General features: G+C 43.4%; 1 protein-coding gene across 1 annotated transcript in view; it reads left to right on the top strand.

The window, feature by feature from the left end:
- Nucleotides 1-768: 768 nt before the first annotated feature.
- ano2b (anoctamin 2b) overlaps nt 769-24,611 on the top strand; it is a 52,721-nt gene continuing 28,878 nt past the window's right edge. The window contains exons 1-15 of the mRNA XM_041963671.1: nt 769-801; nt 3,283-3,654; nt 11,418-11,516; nt 11,708-11,859; nt 12,558-12,612; nt 12,695-12,746; nt 14,983-15,038; nt 15,199-15,246; nt 16,045-16,109; nt 17,363-17,497; nt 18,076-18,236; nt 18,541-18,623; nt 18,899-18,985; nt 19,117-19,149; nt 19,876-19,959. Coding sequence (XP_041819605.1) covers nt 769-801; nt 3,283-3,654; nt 11,418-11,516; nt 11,708-11,859; nt 12,558-12,612; nt 12,695-12,746; nt 14,983-15,038; nt 15,199-15,246; nt 16,045-16,109; nt 17,363-17,497; nt 18,076-18,236; nt 18,541-18,623; nt 18,899-18,985; nt 19,117-19,149; nt 19,876-19,959 — 1,515 coding nt within the window. The remainder of the gene's footprint in view (nt 802-3,282; nt 3,655-11,417; nt 11,517-11,707; nt 11,860-12,557; nt 12,613-12,694; nt 12,747-14,982; nt 15,039-15,198; nt 15,247-16,044; nt 16,110-17,362; nt 17,498-18,075; nt 18,237-18,540; nt 18,624-18,898; nt 18,986-19,116; nt 19,150-19,875; nt 19,960-24,611) is intronic.

Here is a 24,611-nt window from a genome sequence, read left to right on the forward strand (position 1 = left end):
ATTGCGTTGTAACGCAGGTCTCGCAGTGCGCTGTCTGAGCAGCACAGGCAGCTCCCTCTCTCCACACTGCAAAAAATATCCGTCTGAACGTCTCATTTTCGGAATCGGAGCAAGAGACATGTAAGAAATTGATTTTAAAAAGAAGAAAAAAAACACGGGAAAAGTGAAGTAGCTCGTCTTTTATCGCAAATCAGCGTATGGATGGAGTTTTTTTATTGTCGGGTGAAATTGGAGACATTGATTATTTCGGAGATTTAAAAAAAAAAATCTGTTGAAACCACACAGAAAATCACGTACTTTCACGCATTTTGCCAAACTATTTAGATCTATCTGCTTCCATCGGCATTTTGAGACTCAAGGTTAAAAAACAAATCATATTGAAGACGGGCATTTTTTACAGTGTGGCACGCTCCGTGCCAAAAAGCGCCGGCGGTGCGCAGGAAGCCTCCAGATCCCACAGTTGGATAGATGGGTATCACCAGCGTGTGATCCGGCTGCTGAGAGTGTATGCGCAGCCTCTTCAATCTGACAGATCCCTCTTCAGCACAGCAATGCGATCCGGTGCGGACGAGCCGTCGCTCCTGCTGGGCTGTGGACTTACCGGAGTGACCTCGGGTGTCATTCGGGGATGATGGGGATGAGGGTGGTGATGATGAATCCGGCTGTTTTTTTCTGCGAAAAACGCCAACTTTTACTCCCTCTCTCCTTCTCCTTCTTCTTCATCCTCTTCTTCCTCTACTTCTCTGTGTGTCTTTAAAGCGCAACAGCATGCAGATCTCCCCGAGTGAAGACAAGACCCCAGTAAGTACATCAGTATCCTTCCGCCACTTCCTCGCCTTTGCTTTGAGTTTAGTTCGTTTCACACCTGTGACCAAGCTGTCTTCTTTACGACCGCCTGTAATAGTTTTAATTATAAGGAATCCTCAATATAAACTATGTTCACGAGGTGATTCTGCAACTATTACTGCTGCACAGGAGACTATCTGACACAGTATATACAGGCAACATCATATACTGTATATGAATGATGATGATTTTAACCTTAACCAAAGTATTGTTTTTATTGTTTATTTGTTTCATTGTGACACCATAATTATAGCAGGTAAACTGTCAACCATGTTAAAATATGGTAGCAGCAAACAGGTGAGGTTCTGTAAAGAATTTACAACCTTGAGGGAACGTCCCCCAGAGGTTTTGTTCATGTTTTACCAACAAGAGCATGTGGGAACCTTCTTAGAACTAACTAGGCTGAACCAAATGGGAATCTTCCCAGTACGTTACTTATAAAAAAAAAGGCATCAGCGAACAAAAGCCCTGAGGGATAGCTCCAGGAGTTTTGGAGGCAGCATCCACTGTGTGTTCTGTGGAGAATGAAGATGTGGGGGGAAAACTTCCTGAAACTTCCAGTGGGTATTATCACTTTACTTGACGGTAGAGTGGTGCTATGTTTCCAAGGTCTGTAGATATGTTTTCATTCCATTACGGACGTGTTTGTGCATGGATCCAACTCTGAGAATCAGTCAAATAAAATGGCAGGAAGTAAATAAAATGCACAATGTAGCAAACATGATTGATTTTGGTAAATAAATGATAAAGGCGTAAATTGTTCCATGAGGAAGGTATCAATGAAGCACAGTGCATTCCCACATTATCATTAGAAGAGGTCCGATCTGCCTAAATAAGTGAAAGCACCTGTGTTTGAGGACTGTGGGTGCCGAGGGGCTTTTGAATATTTGAGCTGATCTGGCACCGGTACCAACAAAGCATGTGGCCATAATTAAATATCAACCACATCCAAACTGAACTTCATGGCGACTGACAGCCAGGACCAGTAAGTGAGCCCCTTGAGCAGCATTTTGTATGTATACCCAGCACAAACGTTAGCTGTTTAGCTAGTTGGAAATGGTGCCATTTAAAAATTGCACATATAAACAATGTAGGCCGACAGAATCCTTTTACTAACACTAATATGGTGATTTTGTGTCAAATAAGTGAACAGAGCTTGAAGCAGCAACTTTCAAATCTAGCATGCCATAGTGTGAGGTAGTGTAGCATGTTTGCTAGCTAGGTTATCTAACATTTCATACTAACATTAATAAAATGGCTAAAACCAATGAAATGAAATGAAATGACAATGTGAAAACAATGTTATGGTGTGAGACGGGTCACTTGTATGAAGAATTATCACATGAATCTGCAGCTACCCGCGGCTTTATGGAGCGCTACAGTGAGTTTCGGCTCGTTGTTTAGCTGTCCGGTCTGTCTGTTTTAATTCAGTCTCGCCACTCTCACTGTAGTGTTTTCAGCCTCACGGGGCAGCCAAAAATGCTCTAAATACCAACTGTGCACCAAACAGCAGTCAGACACAGCTAACAGCTAGCTGGCCAACGTAGTGGAGTATTTAGCAGCTCGAGAGCTACAGTGGCAGCAGTTTCAAACCAAAAAAAAAAAAAACTGGAAAAATTGAGCTAATACGTTCTTCTCCATGAGAAACTTGAGTTTAACTGTACATTTGTGCCTCGTGCTTCTCTTTATACCTACAGAAAGGATGCTGCATTATTTATTGTTTCAACAAAATAAAAACATAATGACTTTCATGCGATATAGCCAAACTAGCTAGCATAGCTTTATCCTACATTGGCAAGTGTCATTCCATCATTAGCCTGTTTTACTGGATTTTATTTATATATATATATATCAAGAGGACATTCATGAGGCTGTAGTCACAAAAACAGTCAATTTCTTAGTCTAATACCAACAAATACATTCAGTCTGTGATTGCTGTATTACGACACACACACAGACAGCAAAAATGGACTGCACCATATTTTAGCAATCTGCCGTGCTAAGTAAGAAGCCTCTCAGGTAGTTCAAAACAGTATCCCATCATGCCCAGAGCCTACAGAGTGTTCCCTCTTGTGCCCTCCATGTTTAGTCTCCCTCTCTACCTTCCCTCTGTCTAAATAAAGAATAAAGCTGCCAAAGGTGAGCTGACTGCCCACTCTGCTGCTGAAGGTTCTCACTTCCGTGTTTTTGAGAACCTGCCAAAAGCCACTTCTGTTTGCGTGTGCTGACAGTGCAGTAGATGTTTAAGTTCATTCAGACACTCATTACATAACACTGCTCAAAGGTTCTGTGTATGCTGTCTTTCAACAGTTTGTATTGCTCAGACTGATTTGTTGCGATTATTTTAAACAAATGGTTGCTGGCTACCTCTATCTCACAGCAGTTTAAATGGTTGCCATTCTACATTCCCTTATGATTTCTCTTGGCTTCCTACAGGTTGTGGGTTCAACTTCAAGCCCTCAGGGCAGCGGAGAAGGCCTTTGCTTTTCTGATGGTCGACGGAAAGTTGACTACGTTTTGGTGTTCCACCAGCGGCGGCACAGCTCCATACGATCTCCTGCCAGCACCTCAGTTTCACATGACAGGTTATCCATCGTTTCCAATGGCAACTTTCCCCCTTCGGTGGGCTCAGACGCGGCGGCAGGAAGAGGGGGAGAGGCCGCGAGTGTCGGCGAGGTGTTCATGGAGCTTGGCGGTGCAGGGGGGAGCGAGCCAGCGGAGCCTGCTGATCATGAGATGCGTCTGATCAGGCAGGAATTTGAAGCCAACTTGCTGGAGGCCGGCCTGGAGATAGAGAGGGACAGAGAGGTGAGAGTGCATGAATGGCCGCATTAATGTTCATGTTCTAAAATAGCTGCATGGCTTTAAATTTCTCATATCATGTTGTTAAGCGGGAATGCAGAGATGAGTTTGGAATGCAGAGATGAGTTTGGTGAAAGCTCTTTGTTGTTGGTGGATTCAAAGACTTGGAAAACTCATAATCATCTTTTAATACAAGAAACAAACTTGTTCACATTGTTACATCACAACATGATGAATGCAAGTCTGTTATTCACTTTCCTTTTTGCCTCTGTTTTGGCCTCCACCAGCTCCTGAAGGAAATATTTGACTTTTTTAACTGGTAAATGCTCCTCTGTGTTCATGGGCTACTTGCTAACTTCATCTGCCTGCTGTTCGGGGCTGGGCTGGTAGAATACAGTGTGTTTTGCTGAAAACAGCTTTGTGTTGCTGCTGGAAACAATGCAGATAAGAGCAGTGAGAGTAAAACAGTAAAACTGTGAGCCTTTAAACCAAATCAATGAGCTGAAAGCTGCTAAAATGTTCTGTAGAGCTGACGATAAGATGGGTGATTATTCCCTGTGGGTTCAATTTTCATATTACATAAAGTAATTTTTCATGTTTTACTTTAAGTTAACTATAGAGCATTAGCAGGTAATAGTCAAGAATGTATGAAATCACCTTTTCTGGTCCGCTGGTAGGTGAAGATGTTGAACAGTTATGGTTAACCAGGATTATAATTTCAGGCGTTAACCAGCAGCCTGTGGTTCGATTCACAGACTAAATGCTAGTTTTTGCTGACATTACAGGATTTTTTAAGATAAACCTCAACACAAGATCTGATGTAACTCTGTCTTGAGCTATTTGTGGTGAGCGCCTACATGGGAACCTGGTTCAGATGGTAGAGGAAAGAGGTGGGTGAGACTCGAGGTGTTGTCAGGGATGTAAGGTGGCTCTTAGACCAGCAAGAACCTGGTGTCATGAGGCTTCTATAAAACCTTTAAAATGTGTATTTTCTTTTCCTTTTTAAGTTTTATGTGCAATGTTGCGCTGCATTCATCGCCTCGCTGGTGTTGGACAAAATGACAGAAGCACAACATAAAGAAGAGAGGATCCATACGAGTCAACAGGTTCATGTTGACGATCAGTATGTGTCATCTTCAGAGCAAACAAAATGCAGGCACAATAATCGATATCCACCTGTGTCTCGTGTACCTATGGTGCAACACAGGTACACTCTTCGCAATCAAAATACATCTTCTCAGCAAGAGAGATCATTTTTAATGCGGGCAATATCGTCAAATTTCTGGGTTAATAGTGGAAAGATCCATTTTACACTCAAAATTCTGGGCCTTTGTGCACGATGATACAAGACTACAGTTTGTTCAAATGACCAAAAAATAGACTTTTTTGATTTCTTTTAGCAGAGTCAGCTCGTATTACATGGCGAACATCCCACAGTAGCTCTACAATTGTTGAATGGACAAGTTTAAGCCAGACAGGCACATGACAGGAATCTTCTTTAAAAAACAAAAAAAAAAGGGGGACCACAGAACAATTCAATCAAAAACGTCAGTATCAAAAGCCTTCACAGAAAATCCTTCACAAAGTGGTATTTAAAGAAGTTCTGTGTCAGAACAGCTTGTATCCAGGGCAACACACAAATGCATAACTCGGTGCAAGCACCAAACCTGCAAACCTGAGCGATGAAGAAAAAAAAAAAAAATCAAGTCTGATGAGTCATTCAGCCTTGTTCCTTCTTCAAGAAACACTTGCTGGAAGACAAGGGGCCCTCAAACCAACAGTGTGTCCTGCCAATGGCGTGGATGAGTATTGATCCTATGGAAAGTGTAACCACTGATGACTGCTCTACTTGGTCAAAATATATCAAACACACTATTTTGCCATTTGATGGGGCCAGATTAGACCAATACTTTGGATCTCCAAACATTTGAACTGAATTCAGAGCGTTTTAATTGTACCTTCACGTAAGATGTAATTACTTCCCCTCACATATGGAAATCCACTGAGGTCTCAGTCCTGAGCTGTTCATGGTCTTCACACTGAGTCTGCGACCTACGCTGCTAAATGGCAGCTTACTGAATAGAACTCACATTTACTGCTGTTTCCTACCTGTGATTCAGTTACTTACACTCCAAACTCCTTTTTCATGTCATGTTTCTGATATTTTGGCTCCACCACCTCTATATATGATGTGTGTGTATGTTTATTTATGGGCCTGATGGTTTCATGTGAGGCGGCAGACTTGAATTCCACTTGCTGCAGCCAACGCAGCTGCTGTGCTGACCTCTTTGTATCGATTCACTAATTTCGTCTGAAACGGGTAATTTTGTTTCGTCGTGTACAAATCGCTTCGCCGCGAGATAGGCGCGGCAACCAGCACTTGCGTGTGAGAGTGTGTCGTTCAGTCCTGCTTTTGGATTATGTGTATGTGTGTGTGTGTGTGTGTGTGTGTGTAGTTGCCGCTTGGCAGAACACAGTCTGTGCGCTGCAGGCCCGCTGCCACAGAGCCGTAAATGTAGTTATTGTTAAAGTTCCACTTGTTACCAGATGAACTGCCGCTGCTCTTTGGCTCCGACGCTAAGAGGAATTATTTGGGACAGCGAAGTGTTGCTCGCTTCAGCTGTTGGAAGCTGCAAGGAACAGTCCTGCAATTTTGTGAACTGTTGCATTACAATAGTGATACAATGTGGTTACCAACAGGCTCTTATGCTCTGTGTTGTGTGTGGCGTTCAGGGAAGAATTATCTGCAGCATAGGAGGACTTTTTCAGTGTCATAACAATACACAGTGTTCGGGTTTGGTGTGCGTTTGTGTGATACCTATTTCACTAAATACATGTGACTGCGAGGACGTGTGTGTGCTGGCTGGCTGCCAGTTGGCAGCGTGTGAGGTCTGCAGGCTAGTATTAATCAGATTGTTGACAGTGTGGCCATGGTGCCTAAGCCAGGATGAGATTAGCCGACTGAGTGATAGCTCCTTATCTCAGCTCATTGATAGAGGGGTAGATCAAATCTGCTGCTGCTGAGAGCAGCCAGTATGAAGAGGAAGACTTGCATTTCAGTATCCCTCACTTGAAAGTAGTGACTGGTACAAAACACAGTTACACTCCTTCCTTTAGAGTGTAGCTGGGTTTAGGGCGTGCTGGCAAAGAGAAGGAACATTGTCTGATACTAAATGCAGGTTTGCCGCTTACTTCATCATCATATAGATATAATCAGACAGTCTGGTAAATCACTGTATTCTGTGTGCAGATAATAAAATGATGCAGCAAATAAAAGTTGTTTGACTTGTTTGACACGTTATAATTCATGAGGTTCATGCTGTGCCAGCATAAAAAAGGGCTGTATCTGTGCCAGAATCATGCAAACAGATTCATTTGAAATAAATACACTGAGACAGAGCATTAACTGGTAACCTGTTGCCTAACGGGGCCAATGTATGTGTGGCAAAAAGTTTCAATACGCGTTGCGGTGCTTTGTGAGGGATCAGGGTTAATATAAGAGTTTGGTATCTAATGATGAGCCTCATATTTCTCTTCTCTTCTCCATATCTGCTGTTTAGCATTCTTCAGTAGTATTCTTCTGTTTCTTGCAGGTTGAGTAATGGTAATAAGGTGCTGTTGCACTGTTTTTATTGTTGTGAGAATAATTTTGGCTACACCTCGCTCAGTCTTGCCAGAGCAGGTGTTTTGGTGGATGTAATATGACTTTTTGGGGTTTGGCCAAGTCTAAAATGATTGAATTTTTCTTTAGCCAGCACTTATTATTTAACCAGTGTTTAACGTAGCATTACTGCTGCAGTTTTAGGCTATTACTGTAAGTTAACGATGTGTTTTTACTGTATTATTAGACGACTTAAGATAATAATTTTGTAAAAAGTAAGTGAAGCCATGGTAAACACACGTTTTTAAGTTCCTCCAAGTGTAAACCAGTTGCATTTAGATGAAAAACAACGTATTTTTTTATTATTGTGCACATTGTACTGAACCACTTTCTCCTGCTTGTTAACCTTCACATTAATTGGATGCTAGAAAAAAAGATAGCGCCTTAAATGTCAAACTTGTTGACTGTGTCTGAGGATTACGGAGCTGACCTTTGATCTCTTAGGGACATCCTCTTACAGAACACTTTTAATTAAATCAGAGCAAGATGTTAATTTAAGAAGTGGAGCTGGGACTTGCGAGGAGTTCGGTCTGTGGGGGCTTGGGAAGCAGAATGAGCAGGATTAACTGTTTTTGGCAAGACTCCCCTTTGATGGAGAACGATCCTCTCCACACAAATTGCTTAACAGGTGGCAGACCAGCACATTCCTCTGTACTACACCTCCCTGCTCAAGTCCTGCAGCACCACTGTGGTGTAGAGAAATGGCAATAATCACAAAAATGTCATTGATTACTGAATGTGCACATTGTTCTCTTGGAGGAAGAGGCACGTTAGATAGTTACAGCAACAGCTGTGATGCTGGGTCAGATCTTTAATACGTACCCATGAAGGTGAATATCACAGGTAGTGTTTGAACCACATCTCCACACATCTAAATGTTATGTTAGTGTCATGAAACTTTCAGGTGGAGGCAAAGCAAACTTTATTTAGAAAAATATGAATGTAGCCTGAAAACATTTTCTTACTTAGGGGCACAGATGTATTAAGACCTGTCTTATGTATTATAATGGATATATTAGTGTTTTTCCCACTGACCTTGCCTTGCTGGGTACTCCCTATAAAATGCAAGTCTTTGTCAGGCTGACACATTTTCCTGTGCACCTTACCCACATGTGTTTGGCTTTGTGTGGAGACAGGGTTACTCTACATTTTATCCATTCACCTGCAGTCAGTCACAACAAACTATTCAGCCACTGATAGGCAGCAGGAAAAAAGGCTGCTTTTGAAAGGGTAGATTGTCTGAGCACAGCGATTAGGAGCTTAAAAACTCGGACAGGAAGTGTAAACATAACTGTTGCTGTGGCAACTCCAAACTCTTGAAGAAATTATAATTTGGTACTCTGTGCTAGACTAAAAGAGTTGTATTGGCTTTTTTTTTTTCCAGTATGTTCTGCAACTGATGTTTCAGCTCTGCAGCAGAAACCTGTAGCTTTTCATCCTATAAATGAACTAAAAAGAACTGCTCTGCATCCTGTTGTGCGTTAATGTACATGAAGTCATCTAATAGTAGGACAAGGCCCTTGACTCTCGACAGTCCATGATCCAGCTGATTGTGTGTAGAAACAAACAGCAGCATGTGTACTTATGTGTGCGATTCAACAGGTAGCGTGTAGTTGTAGAATACAGCAGCCAGCGCGTGCAGGTCGATGCCGGCATCCGCCCACCTGCAGGTCTGAAGGAGAACCTGTAATGTCAGCCCCCCCCCACAGCCATTACCCCAGTGCAAAGACCTCTCTAATAACCACCTTTCATGCTGGTTTCTCTTTGTGTCTTTGTGCTGGTTTGTCTTTCTCTGTGTGATCCATCTTCCCTCCCTCTCAGTCACTGTCTTCATCACTTTGTCAGTCACCACTTCACTCTCTCCCCAACCATCCCATCGCCCAACTGATCACCCTCTCATATTCGATGCCCCCCCCCAATCCAAAAACGCCCCCGGCTGCGTCCTACTTCCCCCTCCCCCCCATAGAGATAAAGAGCTAATTGGAAATCCCTCTACTAATTAACCTTCTCCAGGCTGAAAGGTATTTATAACCTCTTCTTTTTGATGGAGCGATAGAAGAGGAGGGTGAGGAGGGGGAGAGGAAGGGAAGGAGGAGGAGGAGGGAGAAAAGGGGCGAGAGAGCTGAGAAACGAGTGCGAGCAAGTGGGTGGATGTAATGGATGTTGGTAGAAGTTGGGTACAGGTAAGTGAAGGAGGAGAGCGAGGGAAAGGTGCCAAAGTAAAGAATGAGGTAGCTGAAGCAGTTAAACACAGATGAATCATTGTCAACTTCTGAATACTGTGATAGAACAATAAGCACCAGGAACAAACAAGACCATCACCGAGAAGCCATCAGTCCTCTACACGTTTACATTCAGACTCACCAGATCAGATCTCAAAGGAAAAAGATGATAGATATGTGATAGAACATGTTTCTGTTCATCAGGAAGAGGGAAGTGGACAGGCAAGCAACAGGGCTTATGGGTAAACACTTGAGTAAACACCTGAGTGAGATACAGTTCAACAGTTGTGTGCAGTAATTCTGTTAATATATATTATGATATATTTAACACACACCGACACACACACCGACAGTATGTACTTAAAACAAACCTATACACACTTGTCTTATACATATATATGTTTTATGATGCGTATATTTTAATGAAAGGCTGTTAGAGGTCAGGCGGCTTTACGCTCCACTGCTTGTCTTTGTATGATAAAGGGCTGCGGACGCGAGCGAGGCAGAAGATAATGAAATATAAGAGGAGCAAGAGTGACAGTTAGTGAGTCAGCCAGTCAGTCAATCAGTCAGTGAAACAGTGTCTAGCGGGTAGCAGAAGGTACAGTAATATATATGTGAGGAGGGGTGGTGGCGCTGAGGGGGAGTGAAAGATCTCAGGAGAGTAGGAGTCGAGAGAGGAGAAAGGGACTCGTTTCAGGTTTCCGTCATTTGCCATGCCACCTTTCTCTTGTCACCCCCCCCTCCTCTCACAGAAGCTGATGGGGGTCCGAGGAGGGTAAGGTTACCTGGCTGTCGTCCCCTGCAGCCTCTGCTCTCTTTCATTCCTCTCCCTCAAGCCGCAAACAAGCTCCATCGTGGCCGCTGTGTGGATTTTCACTGCTGCTGGTTCTGCTAAATTGTCGACTACAGAGGGCCAGAAGGGGGTCGGTCAATTCACTGATATTTAGAAGTCAGTCACATACCCTCTGATGCTATTTGGAGCTGCCAATTATCACATTTTGCTAATGCATCTTAATGCAAAATATTAATTCAAGTGTGGGCACTGGACCATGATTCATTAACAGACCAAGCTGGATGAGGATTTAATTTCACAAATACATTATTTCTGTTTGGTGGAGATGATGTTTCGGAACAGAAAGGCGTCCAATGTGTCAGGAACAGGCTGCAACAACAACACAGTGAGGAAGAACAGCTCCAGGCTCTGCTTTAGGAACAGAGGCTACATTTATCTTTCATAAACACCAGTAATGCTGCTGGCCAAACTGGTTAGCCAAAGTGGTTCAGTGGGTCAGGCTGATCGCAGGGATTGGTTGTGTCCGGTTCAGATGTCAAGTATAATTTGGAGTTAGGATTTGCTGGACACTCTGAAGTGTGGAGTTGTAGCTCCTGATGCCACGTTCGAGGTCTGAAGGCAATCAAATCAGCTGAGAAGCAACTGACTGCAGGGAAGCACATACTGAGGTCTCTCCTGCTAAAGTCTGTCGGCTGTATTGGATTGCCAAGCGGCACCGACAGATGGTCTGGTAAGCAGGTAGTTTCAGCCAAGCAATCTGGTAGTATATTTCCCAATAAAACAAAAGTTTAAGGTTTAAAAAATGTCCTTTGTAGAAGAAAAGTTCAGCTCTTTAAAGTGCATGCATCAAAGGAATAGAGAAACAAGGGGAATCAAAGCCATAATCCTACCATTGTTAAAGCTGCTGTTTATGCTTGAGACAGATTTGCAGCTCCCCAGGATCTTGACGTACAAGTAGCAGTAGCTTTTACCCGCTGAGTCTGACCACATGACTGAGGAGACGTGTTTTTTTTTCTGTTCGTGAAAATTCCTGATTCAGTGACACAAACATGATATCAAATCTTCACATGGAGTTTTGTTTGTTTTTCAGTTAAAGACCCACGGCCCCAGCTTCACTCGTATCCATGCGCCCTGGCCGGTGCTGTGTCGAGAGGCCGAGTTTCTCAAGATCAAAGTCCCCACCAAGACGGTGAGCGCTCAGTGTCAGCTCTGGTGTGTCTGGGTTCTTGTTTTTTCTGTGGTCGACGACGACAGTAATGCAGTAACGGCAGACTTTCAATTCCTACAAGGCTGCTCGATGTTAGAAAAGTGTATTTTTTAAGACACTTTGGACGCGAGAGTGCAACAAGTTGGCTAATCCTGCGTTGTGTGTTTCGTCAGAGTTATGAGCTGAAAGAGGAAAGTGGCTTCGGGTCCAGTGTGAGCACAGTGTGGAGGAAAATGAACCAGCCTTTCCAGCCCAAAGTACCACACCAGGACCACGAACGCACCAAGTTTCTCTCACACTGCTTCTCTAGGGACAAACTCCACCTGTGAGACATACACACACACACACACACACAGAGAGAGAGAGAGAGAGAGAGAGAGAGAGAGAGAGAACACAGAAACAGGCTATCATGACTTCCTTTGCTGTTAGACACCAGAGAGTTGTGGTTTTTTGGTAACAGTAGCTTAGGTGGCTAATGTTAGCTTATGTTAGCAAACTGTTCTCTAACTGACATTACTGATTGATGGATTGACAGATTGCGCTCTTAGTCGTCATACTCAACATGTACTAAGTAATAAAAGCAGCATGTCATGGCCCTGGCTGATTGTTGCTCGTGCTGTCTGTGCTAATGTTTTAAACCATGCTAAGCAGTGCTAAAACATTAGCACAAGTGGCCATGCTAACAGTGTAAAATATTTGAGATAATAAGATCCAATAACAGCTCTTCAAATGAATGATAAGATTATTTATGATATTTGACTGAAGTCTGATTGTCTTGTGAAAGATTTTTTAAAAAACACAGTTTGGAATAATGTAAAGTATTAGCATAGCGCTTTGGAGAACATCTTATATAAGTATAAACCATCAGACCCAGTGATCTAATTTGCAGACATGGAGGATTTTGGTGTTCTGATCAATGAACAGGTTGAACACGATATAAATATGTGTAATATGTAAAGATGAACACACCACTAATTAGCATACGCATGCAGTTTTTTTAATCATTGGTTGTGTTGCTTTCAGGTACAACATCACATCTAAAGACACATTCTTTGACAACGCCACAAGGGGCAGAATAGTAAGTGTTTAATCTGTGTCTCTATCACGTTTGTCCAGGAATAGCTTGTGTCTCCAGTCTAACATTCCCACATCTTTCTCAGGTGTATGAGATCCTGAGACGGACGGTGTGTGTACGAACCTGTCAAACCATAGGTGAGGTTAAAAAACAGTGCGTTGTCTGGGAGGAGTTTGCCGAGCACGCACAGCCTTTTCCAGTCCTATATATTCATCGTTGACTTGTCTTTATCTACCTCTGCCGGCCTCTGCTTAACCCTTGAAGTACGATGGCCTGTAACTGATTAAAAACAGCCAAACAGTCACATTCTGGAGATAAAAGCAGAGGTCAAAGAAGAATCTACAGAAGAGGTCATGAGTCACAATAAAAAGCCTTTATTAGCCAATGTACTGGACATATTGTGATACTGGTTCATACTTTAGCACCATTCTCCATCGCTTCAAAAGCAAAATGGCAGTTAATATGAAGCTGGAGTATCTTGAAAATGGATTGAATCATGTGTGTCATGTATAATCTTGAAAATTAAAATCCCAATAACGGGTGGGGTAATAGTTGAGTCACAGAAAATGAGCAACATCTCAATCAGCCCCCTGCAGACCTTGCTGTTACGTCCTGCTGTGGGAAGCGTGCATATTGTCCCTTTAAGGGTGAGATTAAAAAGGGAAAGCAGGTGTAGTGGAACACTTATGTAACGTCTTTGGCTGTCAGTTGCATTATGAGGTTGTGCTTCCACATTCAGATCCGACCGGACTGTTTGATAGACTGCAGGTGAAGTGGGAGGTGATATTGATATGCCCGCTGGGAGTTCAGTGGGGGGGTGAAGTGGAGTGCAGTTGACACAAAGAAGGAGTGCCATGATTGGATAGTGAGACCTACATCTTTTGAAGCCTAATTTGTTTGCGATTGGTTTCATTTGGGCTTTGTGGCGACACTTAGCCCATCACCAGGCGGATCCCAGAAAGTGTCTTCACTTTCACCATCTGTGAAGATGGCAACAACAGCGACAAAAGACTCTAAATATGTAAGAAACACAAAAAACGGCCGTGTCAATATGAGTTAAAATATAGGTCGACCACTGTTTGAAAGAGGCAAATAAATCCTGCAGACATTTAGCACACTCTGCTTTCAAGTCAACATGGGTGTTGCCTTAGTGTTTTCATATATGTGGATTTTAATGAATGCAGATAACGCCTGCCTATGCATTCATGAGAGCCATCAGTCCCATATAGAAATGAGCTGACACCCGTTTCACTTCCAGTGCTCCACCATATGTCTGGTTGGCCTCTCCATCACAGCAGAAGGTCTCAGCCAGCGGGTACCGATGGAGCTGCAGGGGAAGAAGGGAAGTGAAAATAGAGTTGCATCTCTTTAACCTCTATTTTTCCCTCCCTCTTCGTTATTGGTGTATGAATTTTGTCTCACAGGCGGAGCCCACTCCCTGTGTCTCTGCTGCCCTCCTCCATCTCCTCCACAAGTGGGTCATACTTCCTGGGTCAGGCTGAGATTGAAGCAAGGGCCTCTGGGAGTTGTGGTTGTTTCTAGCCGGTTGAGTGAGAACTTGTGCATTTGTACGGTTGTGTATGTGAGTGAGTGCTGGTCGTGAGCTTCATTAATAGCACAGCTAATCACTGCATAGTTCCCAGTCCCCCTTTGAGGCACCGATAATTAATTGATTAATTACTTTGATGAAAGAGCCAGCTGCGTGTGCCAGGTCATCTGACGTGTCAGCGCCGGCCCTGACACCCACAGGTCAGACTATAACTTTCCACATGAAATTTTCCAAAGACTAAAAGTGGTCCCTACGCAACCCAATCCCAGTCTGCCTGACACTAAAAAACTGAATTAAAGCGCTGCAGCCTGCAGGGTGAGGCCTGATGTCTCCACCGCATGCAGCAGATACAGATACATGGTGGCTCCATGTATAGAATTGCGAATGTCAAGGGCCGAGTTCAAAACCTGAACTAGCGAGAAGAGGAATTTCATACACAGGAAATAGAACGACCGGGCATCTTGCAGCACTAGATGTAAGATAGATAACAGAAGGTGCTCTTTTCCAATGTCTACCACTTTATTTCACGCCACATCTTGAAGCCATTTGGTGTAAACCGACGGCCGCTGACTCAACTATTACTTCACCAGCTGCTTGGATTTCTGGTTTAAAGCTCAATCTCCTGCACAAACTGTTTTGGAGGGCAAAAAGTCTCATGCTCCTGAAGTTTCAAGACGAGTAAAGGTTAAAATATCACAAGTGGATACAGCACATGATTTACATAAAAGCCACATTAAGGACTAAGTGATTCGGACGACAGGGCAGAGGGACCAAAGCACTTTCAGGGTTGTGTTCTATCTCTGCTCTCTCTGTCTCTCTTCCAGGCATCAGCACATTGATAGCTAAAGGCGTGTATGACGCTGCCTTCCCCCTCCATGATGTAAGTATGAGGTCTGAATTCCACTTGCTTTCAGTTTATTTGCCTACAATATGCAGCTAGCAGAGAATGTATAGAATATACAACAATCATAAGTTTGAAGGCTCTGCAGGTTGATTTCCCCCTGAAATAAGCATGTTTGCCCTCTCTTCTGGCTCCGCAGGGTGACTACAAGGTCATCGGACACCTTGAGGAGAGGAACGACAGACAGGTAGACATTCTCCTCTCTCATTTGTCTTCCTCTGCTTCTCTTCCTCCTCCTCCTCACACTGTATGTCTGTCTAATGAAAAACATTCACTACAGTAGGCTGCCACTGCTCCAGCTCTTTAGAAGGTGACCTTGCTAATGCGATGCAGTGCTGGAGCCAGTTAGTATGCTATAAGACAAAAACACCTGTCATCTGAAAGTCTGGACCTTTTAAACTTCCAACAGCTGACAAGCCAGGCAACCTCCCCTTCTCTAAACAACGGTTTCATCTTTTCTGAGATTGTTCCTCCTTCCCATCTGTCTAACACTGTCACAGATTGGAGTTTAAGTTCAGTAAACATTTCTGAGAGGCAGAGCTGCGCTCGGGGCAGAGACGCAACATTCACTGGCTGACTTGAATTTCAAAGGACGGAGCAAAATAAAAACTGTCTTTGGAGTGAAGGTTAGCAACATGGAAAAAACAACAGCAACAAACAATGAGCTCTGGTCAGAATATAAATAGCAACCCCTTTATTCAGCTGTTAAAGCAGATAATCTGTTGTGGCGGGATGATATTCTTATTATCTTCCTCCTCCTTTACCTTCTTCTCTTTTGGCTTTTGGATAACATTGCTCAAACTGCAGTAGTCTGACTTCATCCACTCCATCCATCCTCCATCCACTAGCTCATCAGAATATTGCTGCCTTCAGCTCTGTCTCTGTGGACTGTTTGACGATTTTCATCTTGCCACAACTGGTAAACACACACGGCAGCCTCCACCCACACCGACTCCACCTCTCTCTCTCTCCTGTTCGTCGTCAGGTTCTGCATGAGGAGTGGGCCAGATACTCAGCCTTCTACAAGTACCAGCCCATTGATCTCGTCAGGTGAGGTGGAAATCACACCAGCTACTCTTCAGGCCTGAATGTTTTCATCAACTCATGATAACAGAAATCACAGACTTCTTACACCCGATGAGCCAAAGACAGGCTGCCAATACGCAGACGTTACAGCATTGTGGTTATTGTAGTTCATTAATAGACTTTTGTTGCTTTGCAGGATTTTACCTTTGAAATCTGAGTTGATTACAATTGCCAACTCTGTGCATCACAGCACAACCTTGAACACTCAAATGTATTACATTAAGCACGTGCCCATACAGTGCTTACTTTCAGGGAGTCATTTCTGTGCAACAGCAAATTCTGAAGTTCACCTGACGCTAATATGAGACATCAACAGTTTGCGTTAGCCATATCAAGTGTCTGCCTCCCAAAGTTGTCGTCTTTTTAGAAGGGAGTTCCCTCTTTGGGGATTCCCTTTTCCCTCTACGACCATTAACTTTCACGCACATATGGACATGCGAGTGTTGTATTAAAATAGACACGCTAACAAAGACCAGTCAGAAAGGAGGACCACTTCACCTGCCCACTCTGAGAAAATAAAACCTTGAGCATGAAATGTTTAAATCGCAAATTATTAAGACAGACTAATGTAATGTTAGCCTGTTCTGTACAACTTAGCAGGATCTGGTTTGAGTGTCTTGGTGTACTGTCCCCAGCAAGTACCACCAATCAAATGCTTGTGTTTAGGGGTTGTTAAAGGCCCTGAAATCGGTATAAAGAGACATTTAAATCAAAGTGTGATTACTTTTGTGGGGTTGCTTCCTAATGTTGCCAGATCACTGTCAGTCAAATCTGATCAAACCACCCCGATGCAGATTAGCTGTGTGAAACTCTGCTTAAAAATACCTAAGAATGTTGTTTTCAACACTTTAACCTTGATTGTCGCACACTTTGCAATGGATTTTAAATGTTACAGAGAAACACGAAAGATTTAAAACCATGTTTTCAGGGCCTTCAGGGTTAAAGTTGAGTCCATGTTTGGGGTTTAGGTCTGTCAGTCGCAGCGTTGGAAGCAAAGTTCGCTCAAGTCTGAGCATCGTAAAAGCTCAGCGTAATGAATGAAAGCCCTAAATAAAACATTAACACCTCTTACTCTCTTCTAGTGTTTTATTTTTAACACAGCATTAGGATTCTCCCTCCTGTGTTGCGTGCTGCTTAATTCTCCACAGTCTGCTCTGCCATGACCATGAACGCCACCGTCACTTTCACCTCCTAATGCCTGACCTCTGACCCCACAGGAAGTACTTCGGGGAAAAGATCGGCCTGTACTTCGCATGGCTCGGCGTTTACACCCAGCTGCTGATACCAGCCTCCATCGTGGGGATCATTGTGTTTGGCTATGGGGTGGCAACAGTGGATACTAATATACCCAGGTACTGCAAAGAGCACTGCAGCTACATTTGTGGGAGAAAACTGTTATAAAATCCTACATTTCAGTTCTATTAATGTGCAAAAAAATTTAAACTTTTAAGTGATAAAGACCACAGGATGGCGGATAAAATACATTAGAAGGATGCAGAAAATTAGGATTTCCTCCTCCCACAGTTTAAATGTATGCACACATGCTCTTACATACACGCACTAGACAGGGATTGCCCAGATACCTGCTGTATCTGGCTTTAGTCAGGGGTGTGTGGGAGGAACACAGAAGGTACGGCTGGCAGTGTGTGTGTGAGCGTGAGTGTGTCATGAAGCAAAAGGTTGATAATTCAGCCTACACTGACTATGAATAGGGTCAAAGCAGAGGAGCTTGTATCGTGTTTGTGTGCTCAGAGCTCCATTCATTTCTCATGGCTACATGTAAAACACATGGGTCTGTTTCCTGGCACTGAAGCCAGAGACGGCAATGCAGAACTTCATTTAATTTTTCGCCTTTCTTTCTAGCTTCTTGTGTTAATGTTGCCACGTCTAGGTGCTGTGTGGTCTGAGTCTTGCTTTTCTCCCCCCTCAGTCAGGAGATGTGTGACGAGAGTCTCAATTTCACCATGTGTCCTCTGTGTGACGGAGCCTGTGACTTCTGGCACCTCAGCACCGCCTGCGGCACCGCCAGAGCCTCGCACCTCTTCGACAACCCCGCCACCGTCTTCTTCGCCATCTTCATGTCTCTGTGGGGTGAGGTTACGTGTGCGCGTGAGTGCATATGTGTGTGTGAACAGAATGGCCTGAATGTGCATGTTGTTGCAAGAAGAAACTGTGAGCGAGTAAGTAATATGAGTAAATGAGAAAATCTACTCTGGATGTATTGCAACCCCAAGAGGATGTAGTTCAATACCGCTCATATGCTGAGGTTCTCCGTTTTCAACCAGCAGTCAGGTCAGTGATCAGCTGATCACTGCCAAACCAGAAATCTTAGAAATCGGAGATAATTCTAGGGAGTTTCATCAAAATGACTTGAGTTGTGTTTGTGTTTGTGTAGCGGTGCTGTTCCTGGAGCACTGGAAGCGCCGTCAGATCAGCTTGAGCTTCAGCTGGGACCTGACAGGCGTCGAGGAGGACGAGGTATCTACAGAGCACACGCACGCACGCAAAGAAACTCACACATGTAGACGCTGTTACTAGTAAAAATGTACTCACATGTGAATGTGCTGGTCTGAATACACACAAATAGTTTATGTGTGGATCCATGTAAAGACACACACACAGATGTAAACGCATCAACCATATCACAAGACAGAACGTTGGACAGTTCATGCACAACTGCAAGTGATGATGCTTATTAAGATTATTTTTTGAATGGGCAACATGCACGATTCTTCTTCCTGTTCCTCCTTCAGGAGCATCCCAGGCCAAAATACGAGACCATCCTGCTTCAGAAGAGACAGAGGAAGCAGAAAAAGAAGAAAAAGAAGAAAAAGAATGAGGTAGGGACGACAAGAAACCTGTCATGTACAGTAAGTACTTAAAAGCATATTGCCCTGAAAGCCTATTGACTATTCATGTCATGAATGTTTGCATATGAAATATGAACAACATATGAATTCAATTCTTTTAGCTGGACCTGACTGCCAACAGTACTAATGGAAAGGTATTATACAGTAAAACTCCTTCATTCATTTGTACAGAAAACTGTGACATTCATTTGATGACAGATGAATGATTTTAAAATACACACACACACTAAAGGCAAATAGAAGTTTCCTTTTTAAAACACTGCTGTGTGCTCTGTGTGCAGCCTGTGGGCAAACAAACAATGCAATCACCTGATCATGACACTCCTCCACGTGGCTCAGTCTTCACATTTGGAATCACATGGATCCAGATGGATCCTGATAGTTTGGTTTCCAAAGCGTGCCGCAGACCTTACTGCGATAATCTAGTGATTGGGAACGGTCTAGATTCCGTCTTTAAATTGGGTCAATCACATTGAGTCCTGTTGGCCCACATACACTTTGCTGCAGCAACAGATGGCTTCCTGCCACGGGCCGAGCTAGGCGACAACTATAATTCACATGGTACAGGATCGCGGCCACGCCATCCCAAACACCTGACCTGGAGATGAAAGTAGGAACCCTGAGGGATGCGACTGGTGTTTTTTTTCAGCTGTAGGGTGTGTCAACAAATGCTGGTTGTGTGTCGGGAAAAAGAAAAAGCACGATAAAGTTCCCCCACACGTTATTCAAATGGTGTATTATATACAGTTAATCCATGCACATCAACAATCTCTGTGTGTTGGGTGGTTTTTGTGTGTTGCATGTGTGTGTGTGTGTGTGTGTGTGTGTGTGTGTGTGTAACCTGTCCTTCTGTCTTGCAGCCAGAGAAGCCAGAGGACGGGACAGTGGCAGGGAAGGACAGATGGAGAGAAAAACTACTGTCTGCCATGGCTGCAGGAATACCGGTAACCCCTCCTCTCCCCTCGCCGTCCTCTCCCTCCTCCTCTCACCTTCCTTTTCCTCTTTTGCATCCTCTTCCCTCCTTTCCTCTTTCCTTTTTCCCTCCCTTTCCCTCTCCTCTCCTCTCCTCCCTCCTGCAGGCTGCAGTCTCTCTGTTCTCCTCTTCCTGTCCCATCCTCTGGCTTCTACGGTCTCAACTCCTCAGGTATTGTTTGCGCACATTTCTGTGCATATTTCCTGTTAATCCACATATCTGATGGTCACAACAAGACTCTTTGTGGGATTTAAAGCATGATCAGACAGTTTTTCAGGATTTTGGCCTATTGAAGTTGACACATTTTCTTTCTCGTGCAGTATTTTGCTTCCTAAATTCAATATTTCCAGTGACTGAATAATGATGCTGCTTGGTTAGTTTAGACATTTGTGCAAAAATAATCTGTATATTTACCAGCGGTGAGGGAACAGAACGCACCTACCTTCAGCAGCAGAGGAGGCAAACCTGTCAGTATCGACTGTATTAATGAAAACTGTGTCTGGAAAGTTGTTTTTGTTCCGAAGCAACAGCAAAAAGTCGAGAAGTGAGTCAGAAAAAACAGAACTTTCCCTAAAGTCAAGTTTAGCTTCTGAGCTTTTTAAAGCTCCGGTCGTAGTTAATGACATGTTTAAGATGGACAGACCTGAAGACAGACAGCTGATGCTAATCAGGGATTATCAGTCTGTGTGGTTTCCTTTTCTGGATAGTGTGCTAGTGCGTGTGTGGGAGATTTCACAGAGTGAATAATACACGCAAACAAAACAACATACACTGATCTCAAACACGTGTAAACATGGAGAGAATAGAGACTGCAGTCATTTATAGGATGAGGATGGAGATGTATTTGTTGTTGTCAAACCCCTTGAAAAACCATCAATGACTTGATCCAACTAACAAGCAGTGTTGTAATTCCACTACTTTACAGTAACTAGAAATGTATAGATTCGACAGAAATGGTGAAAGCTAATTAAATATGAGTGAATACCTTTTATTTGTGGAATATGTGAATCAGAATGGAATAACAAATAGGCCTTTCCATTTTCTATGAAGTATTCATTGAATTGGAGAATATGCTGCGTCGTGATTTGTGTCGTTATCAGTGAGTCACACAGTTGCACCGGGTGACATGTTCCCTCATTACCTTGAACACACACTCTGTAGTTTACTTTAAGCCTTAATTACTCTCTAGTGACCAAATGCGTATTAATCCGTGGCTGAAAATAGTCCCCAGCACATACGCTACGTTCTCCTGCTGGAGTGACATTTGCTAAAAACTACAGTTCCCAGCTGCTATGGGACGACTCAGCACAGTAGGGACTGAATTAGTTCAGGGCCGAGTGCCTCACACAGGTTAAAGGAGTCAGACACCCTCATTAATAAAAGCTTATTGAGCTCGCTGGTTCACTGATAAACTCGAGTGGAACAGCTGAATGGGACGGAGATCATGAATTCACGTCGTTAGTTACACCTGCGCTTTTCCTGCAGCGACAGCTCGATGTGTCTGCTGTCAAAAGTGCTGCTATGAATGATGTTTCCACACTTCTGCACCTGCTGCTCCGGCAACACAACACAGCACTTGGCAACGACTTTCAAATCAACTGTCAGTGGAACTAAATTAAAAAAGACAAAGAGAGCAACACGCGAACAGAGACAAGGAGAAAACAACAATGAGACGTTCAAACAAACGGAGAGAGACTTAGAGGAGAAGTGGAGGGATGGAGGGATGGAGGGAGGGCGGCTGAGTGGGAGTAAGGCATGCTGGGCAGGAAGCCAGGGGTAAGATTAGTGAACGTCACTATGGCGACACAGAAATCTCTCTCTCTCTCTCTCTGTCTCTTGCTCTTTTTGAAACACACACACACACACACACACACACACACACACACACACACACTTGAACCTTTGATTCCTTACCTGAGACTGTGAATCAGGCTGCAGGATTAGTATAACTGAAAGGTACAACAACAATTCTGCATTAAAACGTCTCAAATCAACCAGACCTATGTTATATATTTTGTTGATTTCTGTACTTCCTTTATCTCAAGTAAATCCAACAATGTTCAGACCAAGAGAAATCTGTACTTTATTCGAGGTAAATGCGTACCATTTGGTCGACTGTCAATGACGTCCTCTAGTTGCTATAATTCTGTGGAAACTACAAACTAGCTAGCCAGTATGCTTTTTATCATTGTTTGTAGCCTATTGCTCACTCGTGATGGAGCACGATTGTTAATTTTCATTGGCAACGAAGACAACAATTCCCATGAGCCCACACCGCGTCATGACGTTTTGATTGAGAGACCCCTAGTGGCAGAAATGACATACTGCATGTGCTGGTTTCTGGACAGAGACAGCCACACACACACACACACACACACACACACACGCACACACACACACACCTCTGTTGCACTAAGTTTGCTGTGCTGGACTGATTAGCTTGTTTCATGATACTATAGTTTGCAAATGTTACCGTCAGAGGTGGCCGTTGCAGCTGTTTTGACCAGCAGGGTTGTCAGGTGTCTCTGTTGCTCACCATTATTAAAGGGTTGACATTGTTGTTAGCTGCTGGATGCATTTTGTTAACAAGCGTTATGGGTACTCATTTGGGAATGTGAAGGGTTTTCTATCTCCCAGTGCATCAAATTCCGTAGTATGTGTGACCGGTTGGGATTAAGAATGTGTTTGCTCTCTCTTTTATTCATTTTCCAGTGTGTGCTACACCTGTTACTTCGAAACATGTGTACCAAACACCGCAAATGTGCAGTAATCAAACAGACATGCCTTTAACATTCATTCGACACTTTAAATGTGTCTTGACATGATTTGATGGACATACATTTTTTTTGAACATTTCCTTTTTTTCTTTCCTTCTGGTATATTTATGAACTGAAGCCACTTCTGTTCCTCAGTGGCAGACAGTCCCCTGTCAGGACCTTTCAAATCATCTCGTATATTAGGAGCTGTCAGTGCTAATAATGTGAGACATGTCCAAAGAGCTAAAAAAAGATTCTATGTAGGGGATGATTTTAAATGTCTTACCACCGGAAAGCCAGCACAGGCACTTACAGAGTCTTTCTACTGTTCGTCACTGGTTACTCCGGAGGCAGCGTGAGGTTTGTGTTCTCATGGATGTTTATAACTGCCATCATGACAGGAAGGAGTGTGTGTATGTGTGTGTGTGTATCTGTGGAATCATACTGGCATGTCTTATGCTGCGTTCAAAATCATTCCCTCTGCAACAGACACTCAGTAGCTGACTCTACAGCGAGCAGTAAATTATCTCTCTGACAGCTCTGACAATCATTTTTGCATCCATACAGTCGGATGCATTGCATTGTGGGATTGTTGTACATTCTGCTACAAAGTACAGAAAGAACATTTTTTGTTCAATTGTGGGCATTTCAGAGGGCATCATCTTTTTGCTTGAGAAGTTTCTTTTTTTACTGAAAGTCTTTGCCCTCTGCCCTCAGAATTTCTCCCACCTCACTTACATTAGCTAATATCATTTTCTCAAAACTGGGTATGTGTGGGACAACCGGGGTTTGGACACAAGGAGAAAAAGATGGAAAGAGAGAGCGAGAGGGAGGAGGGTGAGCAGACGGCGTGAGCGACACAGAGAAATAACCACTGTGACTGAGTCTCCGTCACGCAGGCCTTGCTGGGCTTTCCTCAACGGAGGTTACAAGCCAAATATAACACCTGTCCCATTTACTACTACCCTGCTGTCTGACGGCTGTCCCCACCAGCCATCACACACACACACACACACTCTGAAGGTGTCTTTGCCCTTGAATAAGTCCATCACTCCGGTTCGTCAACCTGTATGTGTGTGTGTGTGTGTGTGTGTGTGTGTGTGTGTGTGTGTGTGTGTGTGTGTCTGTGTGTGTTTAGAGCATCCTGCTTGGAATGAAGGCTTGGGCCCAAAAGGCTCTTTTGAAAAGGAAAAAAAGAAAGAAAGTGTTTCAAAGAAAACTGAATGTACAGATGAAACAGAAAAGTGGCTGCACACTCACGGTGCTCGATGATAAAAAAAACGCTGACATCTAGTTATTAACATTTATGAAAAGAGTCCTGCTGAGAGGCCGATTCATTTTCCCTCAGCCTGGCTGGGAGCTACAATTATGGGTCATACTGGCAGAAGATTATTAAGGGATGTCACGGTGAGGTGTTTAAATAATGGGCTGTTTTTGCAGAAAAGCACATTTTCATGTTACAAAACATTTCAAATCAGGCACATTCCAATTTAAACTGGAGTTCGACTGATAAACCAGTCAGTCGAGTTGTTTTTTTTTACGCAAGACGATACAGAAAAAGATACTTCCAGCGTGACGCGTTGTATGATGAATTAAAGGAATCAGACGAGTTTGCAAAGGTAATAATACGTTTAAGTTTCAAGGAGGGAATATTTGAGATCAGACAGAGAGACATCCAGTTCTCGCTTTGTCAATGAAGATGTTTGGAGGAACCTTCAACGCTTTGCAGAGACCACGCGACCTCACGGTAAGCTGACTGACGTCCTTTCTGAAAGGGAAAAGTTATTGTGAACTGCTGCTCGCAATGTGAATATAAAACCATTTTAATACTTCAGTTCATTTCAGTCCTCACAGCTAAAGTAGAGCC

This window comes from Chelmon rostratus, chromosome 22 (assembly GCF_017976325.1).
Source record: "Chelmon rostratus isolate fCheRos1 chromosome 22, fCheRos1.pri, whole genome shotgun sequence".
NCBI lineage: Eukaryota > Metazoa > Chordata > Actinopteri > Chaetodontiformes > Chaetodontidae > Chelmon > Chelmon rostratus.